At 39.3% G+C, this 19,408-nt stretch overlaps 1 protein-coding gene across 1 annotated transcript in view; it reads right to left on the bottom strand.

Moving 5' to 3' along the window:
* The window catches only part of GORASP2 (golgi reassembly stacking protein 2), a 37,022-nt gene extending 22,473 nt beyond the window's left edge, over positions 1-14,549 (bottom strand). The window contains exon 1 of the mRNA XM_046018326.1: positions 14,332-14,549. Within this exon, the coding sequence (XP_045874282.1) occupies positions 14,332-14,394 (63 nt within the window). The 5' untranslated portion in view covers positions 14,395-14,549. The remainder of the gene's footprint in view (positions 1-14,331) is intronic.
* Between the last annotated feature and the right edge of the window lie 4,859 nt (positions 14,550-19,408).

The following is a 19,408-nucleotide window of genomic DNA, read 5'->3' as shown; positions in this document are numbered from 1 at the left end:
ATGCTGTTTGCGAAAATTCATCAGGCTATACACTTACATGTGCTTTAGAAAGCTTTGACATGTATTCCCTCTATTCAAAAGCAGAAATGAAATTATTACAGCCTGAGAACATACCAATATTTCACCTAAAAAGAATGCAGTTTGAAAGCCAGCAAATGAATCTAAAAGAACTCCAGTAGTGCAAAGACCAAAAAGTAACTTATTCTAACGCTCATTCTTCTTCAGAATATTTTGGGATCACTCTTTCTCAAAATTTAAATTTAATTAATTAACCTATATCATATTATTACTTTCACATATAAAGTCCAGGGATTTGTCAGTCTTATATAATACCCAGTGCTCATTACATCACATGCCCTCCTTAATGGCCATCACCCAGTTACTTCCTCCCTGAAACTCCCCAAAACTCCCCTGTTTGTTTCCTATGCTTAAGAGTCTCTTATGGTTTGCCTCCCTCTCTGGTTTTGTCTTGTTTTATTTTTTCCTCTCTTGCCCTATGATCCTGTTTTGTTTCTTAGAGTCCACATTATCGATGAGATCATGTAATTGTCTTTCTCTGATTAACTTATTTTGCTTAGCAAAATACCCTCTAGTTCCATTTACATCATTACAAATGGCAAGATTTCATTTTTTTCTTGATGGCTGACTAATATTACATCTTTATCCATCCTGTCTATGGACACCTGAGCTCTTTCCATAGTTTAGCACCACGGACACTGCTGCTATAAACATTGGGGTGCAGCTACTCCTTCGGATCACTACATTTGTATCTTTGGGGTAAATACCCAACAGTGCAATTGCTGGGTCGTAGGGTAGCTCTATTTTCAACTTTTGGAGGAATCTCCATACTGTTTTCCAGACTGGCTATACCAGCTTGCATTCCCACCAACAGTGTAGGAGGGTTCCCCTTTCTCCACATCCTTTGTCAACATCTGAAATTTCCTGACTTAATTTTAGTCATTCTGTCCGTGTGAGGTGGTATCACACTGTGGTTTTGATTTGTATTTCCCTGATGCCGAGGGATGTGGAGCACTTTTTCATGTGTCTGTAAGCCATCTGGATGTCTTCTTTGGAGAAATATCTGCTCATGCTTTCTGTCCACTTATTGATTGGATTATTTGTTCACTGGGTGTTGAGTTTGATAAGTTCTTTATAGATTTTGGACACTAGCTCTTTATCTGATAAGACATTTGGAAATACCTTCTCCCATTCTGTTGGTTGTCTTTTGGTTTTGCTGTTTCCTTTGCTGTGCAAAAGCTTTTTATCTTGATGATGTCCCAATAGTTCATTTTTGCCTTTGTTTCCCTTGCCTTTGGAGACCTGTCTAGCAATATGGTGCTGCAGCTGAGGTCGAAGAGGTTGCTGCCTGCGTTCTCCTCTAGGATTTTATGGATTCCTCTCTCATATTTAGACCTTACATCTATTTTGAGTCTATTTCTGTGTATGGTGTAAGCGAATCAGCCATTTTCATTCTTCTGCATGTGGTTGTCCAATTTTCCCAACACCATTTGTTGAGGAGACTGTCTTTTTTCCACTGGATATTCTTTCCTGCTTTGTCAAAGATTAGTTGACCAGAGAATGGAGGGTCCATTTCTGGGCTCTCTATTCTGTTCCACTAATCTGTATGTCTGTCTGTGTGCCAATACCATACTGTCTTGATGATTACAGCTTTGTAACAGAGCTTAAAGTCTGGAATTGTGATGCCACCAGTTTTGGTTTTCTTTTTTTAAACATTCCTCTGGTTATTTGGGGTCTTTTCTGGTTCCATTCAAATTTTAGGATTATTTTTGCCAGCTGAAAAAAGTTGATGGTATTTTGATAGGGACTGCACTTAATGTTTCTAGGTAACAAAGACATTTTAACAATATTTGTTCTTTCAATCCATGAGCATGGTACATTTTTCCATTTCTTTGTGCCCTCCTCAATTCTTTCATGAATGTTGTATATTTTTCTGAGTACAGATTCTTTGACTCTTTGGTGAGATTTATTCCTAGATATCTTATAGTTTTGGGTGCAACTGTATATGGGATCGACTCCTTAATTTCTCTTTCTTCTGTCTCATTGTTAGTGTATAGAAATGCAACTGATTTCTGTGCATTGATTATTACATCCTGCTACTTTGGTGAATTCCTGTATGAGTTCTAGCAATTTTGGGGTGAAGTCTTTTGGGTTTTCCACAGAGTATCATATGATCTGCAAAGAGTGGCAATTTGATGACTTCTTTGCCAATTCAGATGCCTTGAATTTCTTTTTGTTGTCTGATTGCTGAGGCTAGGACTTCTAGTACTATGTTAAAAGCAGTGGTGAAAGTGGATATCCCTGCTGTGTTCCTGACCTTAGTTTTCAGAAAGCTGAAAAAAAGTTCTGTTTTTCCCCACTGAAAATGATATTAATGTGGGTTTTCATATGTGGCTTTTATGGTATTTAGGTATGTTCCCTCTATCCCTACACTGTGAAGAGTTTAAATCAAAAAAGGATGCTGTACTTTGTCCAATGTTTTTTCTGCATCCATTGAGGGGATCATGATTCTTGTCCTTTTACTTATGCAGTGTATTACACTGATTGATTTGTGGATGTTGAACCACCCTTGGAGACCAGCAAAAAATCCCACTTGGTTGTGGTGAATAATCTTTTTAATGTACTGTTGGATCCTATTGGCTAGTATCCTGGTGAGAATTTTTGCATTCATGTTCATCAGGGATATTGTTAATTCTCCCTTTTGGTGGGTTCTTTGTTTGGTTTTGGGATCAAGGTAATGCTGTCCTCATAGGAAGAGTCTGGAAGTTTTCCTTCCATTTCTATTTTTTGAAATAGCTTCAGAAGAATAGGTATTAATTCTGCTTTAAATGTTTGGCAGAATTCCCCTGGGAAGCCAGCTGGCCCTTGATTCTTTTTTGATTCTTTTTTTTGGGGGGGGCGGTTGATTACTGCTTCAATTTCCTTGCTGGTTATAGGTCTGCTCAGGTTTTCTATTTCTACCTGTTTTAGTTTGGTAGTTTAAACTTCTCTAGGAATGTCTCCATTTTTTCCAGACTGCCCAATTTGTTGGCATATGGTTGCTCATAATATGTTCTTATAATTGTATTTCTTTGGTGTTGGTTGTGATCTCTCCTCTTTCATTCATGATTTTTATTTACTTGGGTCCTTTCACTCTTCTTTTTGATAAGCCTGGCCAGAGGTTTATCAATCTCATTCTTTCAGAGAACCAGCTCCTAGTTTTGTTGGTCTGTTCTACTGTTCTTTTGGTTTCTATTTCCTTGATTTCTGCTCTAATCTTTATCAATTCTCTTCTCTTGGTGGGCTTAGGCTTTATTTGCTGTTCTTTCTCCAGCTCCTTTAGGTAAAAGGTTAGGTTGTATATTTGAGACCCTTCCTGTTTCTTGAGAAAAGCTTGTGTTGCTATATACTTCCCTCTTAGGACTGTCTTTGCTGCAACCCAAAGGTTTTGAACAATTGTGTTTTCATTTTCATTTGTTTCCACAAATTTTTAAATTATTCTTTAATCTCCTGGTTGATCCATTCATTCTTTAGTAGGATGCTCTTTAGTTTTAGGACCACCCTTACAATCTATTTATAGTTACATGGTTTGGCTACTTGATTTCCGCACCATCAATAGACAGAGAATAGCCAAAAGAACTGAAAGAGAAGCTACTGCCACTTGATTATAGCAAAATATGATACCTGGCAGAAAATGAGAATAAAAATTTTAAAAATAAAAAGCACTGGTGTTAAGCCACTTACCAAATTCTACATGAGTAGGTACTATGCACTTACGAAAAAGCTGTTAATAGTGGGATGCCTGGGTGGCTCAGTCAGTTAAGTGTTTGACTCTTGATTTTGGCTCAGTTCATAATCTCAGGGTTGTAAGACTGAGCCCTGTGTCTGGCTCCATGCCCTGTGGGGAATCTGCTTGAGATTCTCTCCCTCTCCCTATCCCATCCCATAGGCGCTCTCTCTCTCTCATAAAATAAATCTTTAAAAAAAAAGTTGTGATTGTGTCTAGTTGTAGGGAATGCAAAGATTTAAAAAAAGGTCTCTGCCATTAAGCCGTTTTTAGAAGTTTTTACAATGATAAAAATCTGCACGTGCTGTCCAAATACAGTAGCCACTAGCCACACGTGAAAATGTGGCTTGTGTGACTGTGGAACTCAATTTTTAACTTCATTCAACATGAATAATTTATATCTAAGTTTAAACAGCCATATGTGGCTAGAGGCTACCATACTGCACACTGAAAGCCTAGGTGATTAAGTACATGATTTGTATTCAAATACAAATATAATACAGCATATGGATACCATCACTACAATTAAGATATGAAAAGGCTAAAATATATTTGTCATCTGTGAGTGATGCTGGGAAGCATGAAATACATTTTAAAAATAGATTCGCATATAACATATTCTTGATACTGAAAGCAGTAAATAATCCATTTTAAATAAGAAATTGACTCCATACAAATCCATTCCCTGAGAGTTCTAACAAGCATGCTGAAGTTCCACTTTTTCCAATTCTTCTCAGGCCTCATAGTTTACTTTGAACAATTAAGAAATACAATGCAGTCGCCGAAAATAGTAGAGTAGTTATACTTACAAATGAATGATAAAAATAAATGTTACCAAAACATGGACAGGTAGAATAAATTATGAACACAATTACTGGCACTTACAGAAGTTGAACTTTGCACTTGGAGGTTATCTTACGAAAATAAAAATCACAACATCAGAAAAATACTTCCTTCATAAACACTCTAGAAAAAAACAGCTACAATAAGCAAGACAAAACTTGAGACTTTTTTTTACTCAAGAAGCAAAAAATGAGAACCTTATGAAAGAAACTGCACAGTGATGGGGTATCCATAAAAGAAATTAGCATCAATGATTAGGAGCTGGATTTGGAATCACTAACTATATTTAAATTCTTCTTAAAGTGGTGTCATTCAGTTACCACAGGGAGTTTCAGTGGGTTCTGAAATTAATTTAGTGGGTCATTAATGAACAAATGCCAAAATAAAATATCAGAATAGATAAAATATAAAAAACTCGGGACTTAATAATGATCATTATTTTTCATGAAATGTAGTAGGACACACCAGTTGCAATGGAAAATAAATTTCTTACTTAGATCTGTAATAATAATAAAATTTGAAAGACAGCCCTAAGAGATACCATTAACTGTTCTGTCCAAACAACTAAACGCAATTAAACTTTCGGCTTTTCTCTCACCTTCTGATCCTAGATCATTAGAAAGTTTTACCAGATTTATCATGGATTTTTCTTTGTGTACAGACCTTATTGTTTTTTCTATAGTGGTTGCTTTCCAGTGAAGGATCATTCTCTTCTGGGATTAAAAGTGCAATAGTACTTTATACTAGGTTTGGGTCATTTCACATGAACCACTCTCTGTTTTAAATCTTGGCTTGGGGACAGAGGGACAGCAGGGTAGAAGGGAAGAAAAGTTTGGGTGGACTCAGGGGAAGGTATTCTCCCAATTCCATCAGTCATTTATATATTTCCAGCTGAGGAAATGACACAGAACTGCCACCTTAATGTAACACAGAAAGGACACTGCAAAACTACTTTTGGAACACAGGATATCATCAAAGTAGGCATTTTATAAGGTGATATACATTACCCACATTTCTGACTAGTATGTGAATTATTTTTCTTAAGTTTTCTAACCATGGAGATGTTTCCATAAAATGGGCTCAGTGGAATGTGTAACTGTCTATTATTGCACTACCAATTCCTTCACACATGAAAGTTAAGTCAAGTCCCTCTGAATGACTTGCTGTCTACACCATTATCTCCTCTCTCATGTTAACACTCTCACTTTTGTATTATTTTTAAAAAGAGCAGGATGCTAAATAAGGCTAAAAATTAAGTTCAATCCAAGTATTAATGATGACTCATTCCAACCATACACATAAAGCCTCATTTGTATGTATATGCTTGGGCAATCAAAATAATGGGGTAAGAATTAGGAATGTGATATAATAAAAATAAACCCTAAATCCTTCAGTTATTTTTTTAAAAAAAAAGGTACTTTTGGAGTTGGGAGGGGGGAGCTCTTATATGTCTGAAAAGGGCCAGTTTTCCTATTTGGGACTTGACACAAATATGTGGAAATTATTTTGACTAGAAGAGTTCAAGCTTTACTTGCTAAAACATTCTCACATGTTCTACCAAAATAACTCAAAGAGTTATGTTTTTCTGACTGACCCTATGGTGTAATTTTTAACATATGAAGCAATCTGAAATAAAATTCTAATGGTAACTAAAAGGAAATTAAAACCTATCAGTGTACAGTACCTTCTCAGAAAAGGTTGTGTATCAGGAAAATGATGTAGAAAGAAACTTAAGTCTGTTCCAAAAGAAGCAAAAATTCTGACAACCTGTCACCAAATTTTACACCAAATACCAACTTAGGTATTTGTTTCTTAGGGAAAGAAAACTTGCTGCGTGACCTTAGGCAATAATCCTTCTGTGCTCCTTTTCTTTAGCTGCAAAGTGAGGAGGCTGACAAGATAGTTTCTAAAACTGAATGACTCACATGAAACAAGTCTAACTGTCGCCAAGCTATCTATAGCTTCTACCGTGTAGATCAAACCCAACAACAGTATTTTAATTACAGAGACTCTCTTAGGCATTTTAATTAACGTGCTTAGTATCACTTTGATGCTAAGCAGTGAAAAGGACAGGGGTACCATCTACCTTTTAAAGACAAAATTTCCTTAAAAATGAGGATCCTTGGGGTGCCTGGGTGGCTCAGTGGGTTAAAGCTTCTGCCTTTGCCTCCGGTCATGATCCCAGGGTCCTGGGATCAAGCCCCGAATCCGAATCGGGCTCTCTGCTCAGCGGGGAGCCTGCTTCCCCCTCTCTGCCTGCCTCTCTGCCTACTTGTGATCTGTCTGTCAAACAAATAAATAAAATCTTAAAAAAAAAAAAAAAGAGGATCCTTAAAAATTAGCAGGCACATAAATAAAATTAATGGGTCAGATATGATCCCAAACTTGTGTGTGGTTTTTTTTCCCTTAAATGTATTTAAGTAATCTCTACACCCCACATGGGGCTCGAACTTACGACTCAAGATCAGGAGTCACATGCTTTTCCAACTGAGCCAGCCAGGTGCCCCAAAACTAAGCAGTAAAGTATAGGGTTAGGTAATGGACAAGAAGTAGCCACTGAATGATCAACTAAATGTAAATGCTACCTAATATGCTTAGAGGTCTATTTTAACTAGTACTGCCACTACAAGAGTGGTTCTCACTGGTTGATACAACACCACAGATGCTAATAATAAAGGCATCTGCTAACATTTACTGAGTCTTTATCATATTCCAGACCCTATGCTAAGGTAAATGGTTTTATTACGGAATATCTCATTTAATCTTGGGATAACCAATGAGGTAGACAGCACTGTTTTATTTTTTTCACATTTTCCGATTTTAATTTTTGAATTATTTTTTATTTGTTTCCTTTTAACTTTTATTAATTTTTAAATTAACATACAATGTGTTATTGGTGTCAGAGGTACAGGTTTGTCTTACGTAATACAGATTTGTACAGAGGTACAGATTTGTCTTACGTAATACCCAGTGACAACACTATTTTAATAAAGAAGTTTAAGGGCAAGGTCTTCTGTATGGTGGCAGTAGGCCAGAAAAAAAAAATTAACGTGCTCAGTTCTTTCCAAAATATATCATATACAATATCTAATATGGTTTTTAGTACAAAGGGTATAAGACGTACTACTATTATCCTTACTTTTCAGATAAAAATAATAAAGCTCAAAAAAAGTTCAAAGGGGGTGCCTGGGTGGCTCAGTGGGTTAAAGCCTCTGCCTTCGGCTCAGGTCATGATCTCAGGGTCCTGGGATCGAGCCCCGCATCAGGCTCTCTACTCCGCAGGGAGCCTGCTTCCTCCTGTCTCTCTGCCTAGTTGTGATTTCTGTCAAATAAATAAAATATTAAAAAAAAAAAAAAGTTCAAAGGCCTGTCCAAGAAAACACAATGGTGGAGCAGACACTAGGATCCAGTGATTTCCGAGAGTGGTCTCAGGTGGTCTACTCTGAAGTCTCTCAATATATTCATGTCTACCAGATGACAAGGTTCCTTACTGAGGATCATGTGCTGGAATGCTCTCTCACTGGTACTTAGAACAAAAACAATCTTTAGCATCATTCTGCTTGAGCTGCAGTAAATTTATTTGCAATGACAAGAGGGACAATGTACAGTCTCTCAGAGTAACTATTTTGGTTCTGCATACTGTTTGGAGGAAAAAAAAAGTCATCTTACTTAATCACACCTCTGAAGGCAATCTATAGTTAAATCTACAATCTTTAGATACATACTGAAGTATGTATCAAACCTCTACAGATAAATATTTTCTAGATTAACTAGTATTAGTGAATCAATCAAAATAACATAATCCTTTCAGCATAGTATGAAAACCAGCAAAATAAGTGTACTGAAATTAATGGTTATTCTATGGTCAATTCTTTTTTTTCCCCTAAATTCTGTTCTTATGAAAATTTCAGCAGTATCATTTAAAAAAGCCCTGTCAGTATGTGACCCAGAGAACACTACAGTCAGTGCTGTGCACTCTACTACTTACTGACCAGAACAGAAACTGTAATTACACGCCAACTGTAGGTTTCCCCAAATAAGGATCTTGAGGATGCCAGCCCATACACCGAAACACGCTTCATCACAAAATATGAAAGTGTACACAGTGTAACACTGATTTGTTCAAAGTCTAGTAATATTAGGAAAAATTTATGTTCAATGATAATTATAAGCCCTAAAAATGTGTAGGGTTCACATACATTGTATTCCATGGTATTTATGAACTGAAACCATATAAGTGAAACATATGATACTGAAATAATCTGATTCCCACACTTGAAAGGAATTTCAAAGAATGTTTATTAAACTTCATAGTCTTTCTTTAAGATTTTATTTTTAAGTAATCTCTATAAACCCTATGGGGGGCTCAAATGCACAACCCAGAATCAAGAGTTACATGCTCTACCAACTAAGCCAGCCAGGTACCCCAAATGCCCAACGTGGGGCTTGAACTCATAACCCTGACATCAAGTCACGTGTTGTAGACTGAGACAGCTGGGCACCTGTATTCATAGTCTTTTAATAGGAGTGATCACTTTTGGGGGATCATAATCTTTAGGTGGGTGTTTATAAAGCTTTTTCGATTATAACTTTATATCTGAGAAACATCAAATAACCCAACGGTTTTCCTTTTTTATTTTTCTTTAAAGATTTTATTTATTAGACAGATATCACAAGTAGGCAGAGAGGCAGGCAGAGAGAGAGGGAGAAGCAGGCTCCCTGCTGAGCAGAGAGCCCGATGCAGGGCTTGATCCCAGGACCCTGAGATTATGACCTGAGCCGAAGGCAGAGGCTTTATCCCACTGAGCCACCCAGGCGCCCCCAACGGTTTTCCTTTTATACCCACGGTTTTCAGAGTGAGTGAGGAGAGAAGAGGGGAGTAGTGAGATTTTTGTTTTTCAAATGGGGGCATGAATTCAAAAAGTTTGTTGGTGGAAAAAATTATGACTATCAAATATTAGGAATTCCCTTTCTCAAAATAAGTACCAAGTTGAAATCCTGCAGGATTTCATCTAGATTAGTGAGACACCATTAAAAAAAAGGACAGATCCATGTAATAGTAACTATGTCTAGATAGTTACTATCTAGATATCTAGATAGTTACTAGATAGATTTTTAAAAATATATTTTATTTATTTGAGAGCGAGAGTATGAGCAGGGGGGAGGGACAGAGGGGGAAAGAGAGAGAAGCTGAATCCCTGCTAAGCAGGGAGCCCAACATGGGAGTCATCCCAGGACACTGCAATCAAGACCTGACCCAAAGTTAGACACCCAACTGAAAGAGCTACCCAGGCACCCTCCTTTTTCTATGAAAATAATTCTGCTGTCACTTTCTCCTCTAAGAAGAATATTTAATGCTGCCCAGTCTGCAGCAAATAGCTCTGGAGATAAAGGCCTATTATACTGGAAACACACTTCATCTCAATGGCCTTTCCTTCAAAACATGCATCACCTCAGAATCTCTCTTGAAGGAAATGACAAGGAATAGTGAACATGACATTTTCCATGTCCCCATAGTGGTGTGAACATTGGTTCCAGAATGTCCTCAGATAACCCCTATCTCAAAGAGTATTAAGTATAGAATGCAATTAATTTGAATATTTAAATTTAGAAACAAATCTTGTAATGACATCGTGAGGCAACTCCAAAATGTAATTTCAAAATGGCTTTGTGTGGTTTACTTGGTCATTAAAAGAGAACCTAGGCAAGAATTCTGTATTCAACATACTTCAACTGTAGTAACTTATAATAACTTCTAACAAACCTAAGAAGCCCTGGCTAACATTTATCCTCCTGATGTTAAGATTGGAGAGTGGGAATAAAAGTGGTACTCATGATGAACATGGAATTGGACTTATTGCATAAGTGAATCTGAAATATACTGCTATTTTTAAAAGAAGGCTTCTGAGGGCATCTGTGTGGTTCGGATGGTTAAGCGTCTGCCTTTGGCTCAGGTCATGTTCTCAGGGTCCTGGGATCGAGCCCTATATCAGGTTCCCTGCTCAGTGGGGAGCCTGCTTCTCCCTCTCCCTCTGCCGATCCCCCTGCTCATGCTCTGTCTCTTTCAATCTCTTTCAAGTAAATAAATTAAAAATAAAAGGCTTCTAAACAAATTAAAAAATTTCCAACAGTTCACCTTTAAAAATATCTTTCAATTATTTTTTGTGAATGTACAAATATTTCATGACCACTGTGGAAATTTTAGAAAATATACTGAAGTTTAAAAGGAATATAAAAATGTCACCATTAACCAATAATCCTTTTTAATATCCTGGCTTATTACCTTTCCATTTTATATTCCTGGGCACTTGACTGTACATGCACCTACACAGAGAGGAATACGTATGGCCACAGAGTTTTGAAACACCATTTTCATTAATGTATAGCATTCCAATCTGTGGTTTGGGCCTGATTTATCTACCAGTTCTTCAGTTATTGGATATGCAGGTAGTGACTAACATCTTAGGGTAACTTCAGCCCATACTGTACTGGAGCATGTCTATCATTCACAATCTTTGTGAAAGATGGCCAAGGGGCATGGTTAGGCACAAGAGAAATACTTCTACAGTATTTACCTTAAGAGGATAGAATTATAGATAATTCAAATTCTTTGTTATACTTTTTTTAACTTATCTGAAAGATCTGTAATGAGCACATGTTGATTATCAGAAAACAATGTATTAATCTACTAAAATAAAGATCGGGGCACCTGGGTGGCTCAGTGGGTTAAGCCGCTGCCTTTGGCTCAGGTCATGATCTCAGGGTCCTGGGATCAAGTCCCACATCAGGCTCTCTGCTCGGTGGGGAGCCTGCTTCCCTTTCTCCCTCTGCCTGCCTCTCTGCTACTTGTGATCTCTCTCTGTCAAATAAACAAATAAAAAAAAATCTAAAAAAAAAAAAAAGATCAATGTTTGTATAAACAGACAACATTAAGATTCAGTAAGTTGGGAAAATGTACATTTTACGTGAAAACAAAGGTAGGGTTTAAGGTGAACATGTACTGGTGACAGCAAAGACTAGAAAAACTAAATGATCATCACCAGGAGGTGCTGTTTAACTAAACTATGGTACAACAAACTACTACGCAGCTAAGTGAAACCAAGAGGCAGATCTCTATGTGCTGCTATGGAAAGACTGCCAAGATGATTATCAAGTAAGACAGGAGGGGAGTAACAGTATGTATCTTATGATTCCAATAGATACAAAAGGAAACAGGAAGAGTGAAGGGGAGCAGAATTCTTTTACATGTATAAAACGTTTTGGAAAAGATACTTAAGAAACTACAGTAGTTACTTCTAGGGTAGCAATGAGGAATTGGATATACAGTATGATCACAACCTGAGAATGTTCACTGATACATAAATGCATAATACATAAAAAGGAAAGTACACTGCTCACAGCAGAGACTCTGAAACTAATTCAAGGCTGTCCCCTAAAAAATTTTAAAAGCAAAATCTACCAATGGATATAGGAAATAGAAAAAATGTAAAGTTCAATCTATGAGAATGTAAGGACTTGGAAATAACAATAGTAAAACAGCAGTGGATATGGGTGTCACCATAACTATTATTTCAAAACCCAAACAAGTTTTTATTACTAACAAGGAAATGGCCAGGGAACTGATTATTAAAGAAAACAAACTTCTAATGAAATCATTCTAGAACTTAACATGAGTGACTTTATTCAAACATTATCTTACAATATTTATTCTAGTTTACAAGCTCAGTAATCCAGCGGTGGAATATATCACGGCATATTTAGGCCATAGTATACGAAAGGAAGATTTTTCTGTATGTTCAGATTTAACATAGCACTTTCCTCTCTAAAAACAAAGATAACTGGAAACCAATTACCAAATCAAGGACAGAGTGGGTTAGGAACTCACACACATTTAAAAAATTCTCCTAAGTTAGATGGTCATTACTATTTTAAAAATCACTCTAATAAAACCTGAGCAAGATTTCATCTTTTGCAACATTTATGCTCCAGATGCAGACTGGAAACTAAGGTTGTCCGTAGTGCTTCTGAAAATCAGATTTATACATTTATAACACAACTACACTAATGAATTTACAGGAGTGATTTACAGAGGTGCACCAATGTAAAGAAAATATACTTCAACTTATTTCACGTGAAACATAGTCATTAGCAGAATCATTCAATTGCTATCCTTTTGATGTGTACATCTTTCTGAAGACTTTTAAAATTATGCTGTTTTACTGAGTGCATGTATCATTAAAATATCACAAATTCCCCAAAGATTCACAGCCACAATCAGCCACTGTGAGAATCAGCTGCCTAATACCGGATATCACACCCCAGGGTAGAATACTCAAAATCAAACCAGGTAATAGAAAAGTACTGCCACTAAATTTCACTTTACATTCAGATATGGCATTCCTCCTTCAATTTCTCCCACTGGTGTGGCTCTTGGGATTGGCTTAGTTGAAGGAAATATGCTTTATTTTCTGGGAAAATCATCCTTTCCTACCAACAGCGTGGCTTCAATAGATTTTTAGTAGAGTAGAAAGGCAACAAGACAGCATAATCCTGAAGATCAGAAAGGTGATCAATCACAGCGTTATCACACCCACATCTGGCTAATTCACTTTAAGAATGTCGTCTCACCTAAAACATGGGATCTAAGGCATAAAATGACTATAAGCACCAGAAAGTATACTTTCTAACTTTCAGTTAAAATGTTCTTGCCTATGAGCAGCTAACATTTAGTGACCCTCTATTATGTCCGGAAATGGTGCTGCAGATTGGGGCCACCTTGCTGACAATCCATCATGTTACCACTCACGCAGGTGTCACAGCACATAACTGTCAATACTACTTTTAAAGACTTCCAGTTCTACAAGAACCAAATGCTTTACAACAACTTAGGTTGCTCATAAGCAGGGGCTTACCTAATTCTTTTTGAATACTATGTTCCTCCATTCTGGTGACAGAGGCTGCCTTCCTTTGTTTACCCAGGGTTTGTTTTTTTTTTTTTTAAACGTTCCTCTCCATTACCTTTTTACCACTGTGGATCTAAACCTTAATCTCCACCACAGCAGTCTTGGAACAACGGAAGCTCCCCCCTACCAGGAAATGTGGAAAAGAAGGGCTGGAAAGGTCAGGAGCGACCCAGGAGAGGAAAAACTCCTGCAATATCAAGTAAATTTAAGTCCGTCAAACCTACTTCTGGGCCATTTTATTTTGTTTGCCTAACTGGCTTTTCCGGACATCCAGACAGCGCCGAGGTGAATTAACACCTGCCCGTCGCATCCCCCGCCTCTAGCCTGCGAGCTCCAGACGTCGTTTTCTCGGAAAACTCATATGCTGCCTTCACCATCACCTCTTCTGCAGACTTTGCCCCAAGCCCTTCCTAATTTAGAGACAGGGGACAGAGAAGGCCGAGGAGAAAACGATTATCCCTCCTGCCCCCCTGGCTGGCCCCCCCCCCATCAAAGGGCCAGCTGCCGCCCTGGTTCCACCCGGTCCTCCCGGAGCAGCAGACCCCGGGCCCGGAGCGCTCCGGGAAAGGGGATGCGAGCGGCCTCCTGAACCGGCCTCGGCTAAGGCAGCGCCCACGGTCGCCAGTCTTCTTCGCGGTCGGGCCTGGCTGTCCCGGGAAGGGGCCCGTCGGGGCCTCTGCCTCCCCGCCGCCGGGCCCCGCCTCCAGCCCGCCCTTCCCAAGCCGTCGTCGGAGCCCTTACCCGAAGGACGTGGTAGCCTTCCGTCCCCCCGCCAGGGATCTCGACGCTCTGCGAGGACCCCATGGCGGCGGGCGATCAGTGTGGCCGGGACGGGATCCGCGTTGCTCCCCGCCCCCCGCGCACCGCCAGCTCTGCTCCTCCGCGTAGCACTTGGGACGTGGCACTCGCTGCCGCCGGAGAGCCGGGCCGCACTGCCCGCCGGGAGAGCGTCGCCCCGGCACCCACAGCTGCTGCGACGCCGCAGACAGCGCCACCTGCCGCAAATCACCGGAAGGGGCCTGAACACGTACGGGCGGGGAGGGGCTTACTCGTGCTCGCGAGACCACAGAGATACAGTTCCTCCAGCCTCGGCATCAAGTTACGAATCCTTGGGTTGGACAAGCTTTATCGAGACGCGTTCCCGCTCGCCCGAAGGAACGATTGCTTTGTCGTAGCTCCCCCTGGTGGCGAGAGACCGTGAAAGGGCTGCTACTGAAAAGAATAGGGGTGGGTACTAGCTGCATTCTGTTCTCCATGTTTATGGGTCTTGTCCCAGGTTGTAGAGAGGGTGATGGTGCTTCTCTGTGGGCTGAATCCCGCATCCGCTCAGCTCAACTCGGTTTTATAAAGGAAAACGTTCTGTCTCTGTTTTTGCCTTCCTAAGTATAAGATCAGAGGATTGGTCACATTTTGAGCGATATCAGAGTGGGAAACACAATTGGATGTCCTGTTTCCTGCTGCTGGGTTTCCCACTTCCTTTGGGCAGCGAAGTTGTAGTCACACTTTTCCTATTCCGTTTCTCCTTTTGCCCTTTCCCTCTAAAGTCTCTAATTATGGCCATTGCGCAAGGGTCAATTTGATCATCACTAATGGTTTGTCAACCAGGTTTTCAGACAATGTGTCTTCTGATGTGAAGGAAAGTTACATATTACCAGCCGTGAAATATTCTAGCCCAAAATGTCTAACGTGCTTCTACTACGTCTTTAGCTAGATCTTCCAGTTGTACACAGAGGTTAGAGGAAAATGTAAGTAAAATGATATCACAAGGAGGGGCGCCTGGGTGGCTCAGTGGGTTAAAGCCTCTGCTTTCGGCTCAGGTCATGATCCCAGAGTCCTGGGATCGAGCCCCACAACAAACTCTCTGCTTAGCGGGGAGCCTGCTTCCTCCTCTCTCTCTCTGCCTCCTCTGCCTGCTTGTGATCTCTGTCTGTCAAATAAATAAATAAATAAATAAAATCTTTAAAAAAAAATGATATCACAAGGAAACAACCAGACAAATAAGAGGTGGACGGTCCCTCAGAACAGCTCACCAGTTCTTTTCTTCAAGTCGGAATGATAAGAAAGGGACTATACTGGATTAAAAGAGATAGGAAGGATGTAATTAGGAGATGCAATGTAAAGGCTTGAGTGGAAGGCTGATTTGGAGAAATTAATTGGAAAGGACATTTTTGGCTCCAGTGGGAGCACTTGAATAAATTGAAGCATTTACTGATATAGAAAAGTGGATATTATTGACTGAAAAAAAGCAGGTGACAAGACACAGTATGTCTGTAAACAACATGAAATCCTTTTTGTGAGCAAAATACATAATACATACATACATATATGAAGATGTGAAAGGATATGAACCAAGGATTACAGTGATGATTTCTGGGTGTGCCAGAGATGTTTTACTTTTTGTTTTTGCTGGTTCTCTATTTTCTAATGCTCATGGACTGCTTCTGTAACAATAAGAGTATTTAAAATTTAAAAATAAAAAATAATTTATCTTTCTTTGCTGTCAATAAACCAATAGCAGGTTTTTAGGAGGCCTTATCAACATATAAATACACAAATGAAATCTCTAGTTATTAGGTTCCTCAAGGGCGGGGACTGCAGTGGAATTAGTTCTATGTTCCTAATACTTAGCAGAGTGCCTGGCATCTAAGTCATTAATGAATTTAATGTAAATAAAAACATAGATGTAATGTAAAGAAAATCATAGAACTAGATTTGATGATATTCTTGTTTTGCTTGACAATTATAATCTTCCTCACGGTGGTGTGATAAGCTGTTGTTATGTTCAGTGGTCAGGTTTTTGTTTCCCAGACGTTTGGCACTAGCTGCGGTTTGCAGAACCCAGGATGCGGACCTTTGGTAGTCCATCAGCAACTCTGGCCCTTCCTTAGTGCTATATTTTGCTCCAGTCATATGAGTGACTATCTGCTATGCCCCACACAGGCCATTTATTTTCTTCCCTTCTTTACTTTATTCATGCTGATCCATACATCTGGAGTGCTGCTTCTTAAATTTATACTTAGAAAAATTCTAACTATCCAGTTAGGTCCATTTCGAATATTACTTACAGATCCTTAAATTCAGAGGAATGCCTCTCCTCAGTTTTTAGTTCCTTTAGTTCCTAGAATAGTTAGTTCCTTCATTTCTGGAAACATCATCTTCTTCATAGACCTGTCTTCCACTCTTTATGGTCCATTCATTCAGGGTGAGGGTCAGGTTTTTTTCATTTTCAGACCCCTTGTTCCTGGCTGAGTCTTGAAACATGGTAGTAAAGTCTGTTGATTTGAACTGAATGTGTGAAATAGCCTCAAAGCCTTTTCTTTTTCAGGATCAGTTAACAAGTTCCCTCTGCTGCTCCGCTTTGTGCCTTATCAAGAGCTGTGTTATTTTTTAGTGGCAGTTGCTAGTGGGTAAGGTGCAAGGCTCACCGGATTTGGGACTAAATATGTGCAAACCATTGTTCCAATTTTCCCGGTGCTAGTTGTTTCCCTCTTGTAGTTACGGAATATGCTCGGAGGGCAATGAATAAATCCTAAGTATGTGGCCAAAGCTAAGACAAATAAATATAACATGATGGAGGGGGAATGCATGGGAGATTATTGTCTAAGACAGTTTCAACTGAGGTAGGACTCTGCTGCAGGCAAGCTGGTATTCTGAAACATTACAAGGAGTGGAAAAGTGAAAACCCATAAATAGTTTGTGATGGAAGGATCTCTGTGTCATATTGACCAGTGCAGCCTAAATATTTTTGCCTCCAGACTGCCCTGGGAAATTTTGGCTCCCGCTGCATTTGGATAACAACCACCCTTCATGGTCACACACCAGCGTCCCCCTAACCTAGGGACCCTTTTTGACCTAGTTAGTTTTGCTGAAGAAGCAAACCTCAGGAGGGGTCAAGGTTCAGAGCATGGAACCCCAGCCATAGCTGACTGGAGTAGAGGGGAAACCCTGACTTACTGGAAACCAACACCTACACTAAATGGTAACCCATGAAGCAGCCTGTTAAGAAAAGCTTTGTGGCCCCTTCCCCCCAAAAGCAAACAGCGGATGGTAAATGATTAGCTAGGCCGATCAGATTTTTTCTCTGGGGACTTGAACTGGGTCATACAAGAGACTCAGTGTAGGTTTATATGTGTATTAGAATATAAGCACCATGAGGTCTTTGCCTGTGTGTCTACTACCGTATACTTGGTACTAAGAATGGGCTGGCATAGAATAGTTGCTCAACAAATAGTTATTGAATGAATAAATGATTGAATGAATGGATAGATGGATGGTCCTTGTAGTAGAAAAGTGCTAGAGCCGTGGTTCTTGGGCTCAGGTGTGTATCAGAGTCAGGGAGCTCTGTGAAAATACAGTAGTCCAATGTTAGTTTATTTCAATGAACGTAGGCCCCAGTAGCCTTTATTAATTTCCAGGATTCTGATACACACAAAATCTGAGAACTGCCATGCTAGAATAGTGCTCAATGCATGCTGTTTTGTGGGCAGATAACCAACAAGAATCTCTAGAGTTGAAAGGGATCCTTCCAGCAATCAATCACAGCCTCAAGGCCCAATTTATACCAATGTTGCTACTTTTCTTTGACATTCCTATCACCTTTATTGCCAAACTTTTAATTCATTTATTTATTTTTAAAATATTTCATTTATTTATTTGTCAGACAGAAGGAGAGAGAGAGAGAGAGAGAGAGCACAAGTAGGCAGAGAGGCAGGCCAGAGAGAGAAGCAGGCTCTCTGCTGAGCAAGGAGACCATGTGGGACTCAATTCCAGGACCCTGGGATCATGACCTGAGCCAAAGGCAGCAGCTTAACCCACTGAGCCACCCAGGTGTCCCACTTTTTGTTTATTTTTAAACAAAATTTTGTTTCAGAATTTTTGGAAGAATTTTAGATTTACAGAAAGATTGCAGATAGCACTGAGAGTTCCCATATGACTTTACCCGTTTTCTCCTACTGTTAGCATCTCACATAGCCACGGTACGTTTGTCAAAACCAAGAAACCAACATTTGAACCCTAGCATTAACTAAACTCTAAACTTTGTTTAAATTTCTCCAGTATTTCCCTGATATTTTTCTGTTCTGGGATGCAATTCAGGATCCTATATCACAGTAAGTTGTCCTATCTCCGTAAACTCTTTAGTCCTCTTTGATTTGTGCAGTGTCTCAGACTTTCCTGATTTTCAGGACCTTGACAGTTTCAAAGAGCGCTCTGGTCAGGTATTATGCAGAATATACCAGCATTTGGGTGTGTCTCATGTTTCTCTCGTGATTAGACTGGGCTTATAAGTTTGGGGGACGAAGACCATAGAGGTGAAGTGCCCTCTTCATTACATTATGTCAGGAGTACCTGCCACTAACATGACCCATTACTGGTGATGTTAACCTTGATCACCTTTTAAGGTACTGTCTTAATAGTAAAATTACCATTTTTCCCCTTCCCCTGGAAGCAAGTCACTAAGTCACTGGAGCCCACCCTCAAGCTCCATCCCCTGGAAGAGAATATTCCAAAGATAGAGTTTGGAATTCTTCTATAAGAAATTTTGCCTCTTTGCTCCTATTTATTTATTTAATAATTACATTTATATTAGTATGGACTCATGTATACTTATTTTGTACTTTGGTTATAATCCAATACTACATTATTCAATGCTGATGGGAATGCAAAATGACATATTTTGTTGTTCAAATTCTTCCAGATTTGCCCCATTGTGAGCACTCTCAGTTTAAGTTTCTGTGTCCTGTTGGCAGGCTCTCATCTTTTTTGTCTGTGGTAAAATACATAAAACATAAGGCCTACTACATTAACCATTTCTAAGTGT

Source organism: Meles meles, chromosome 9 (assembly GCF_922984935.1).
Source record: "Meles meles chromosome 9, mMelMel3.1 paternal haplotype, whole genome shotgun sequence".
Classification (NCBI taxonomy): domain Eukaryota; kingdom Metazoa; phylum Chordata; class Mammalia; order Carnivora; family Mustelidae; genus Meles; species Meles meles.
The sequence above is the reverse complement of the archived record's forward strand: the minus strand, read 5'-3'. Positions and strand labels throughout refer to the sequence as shown.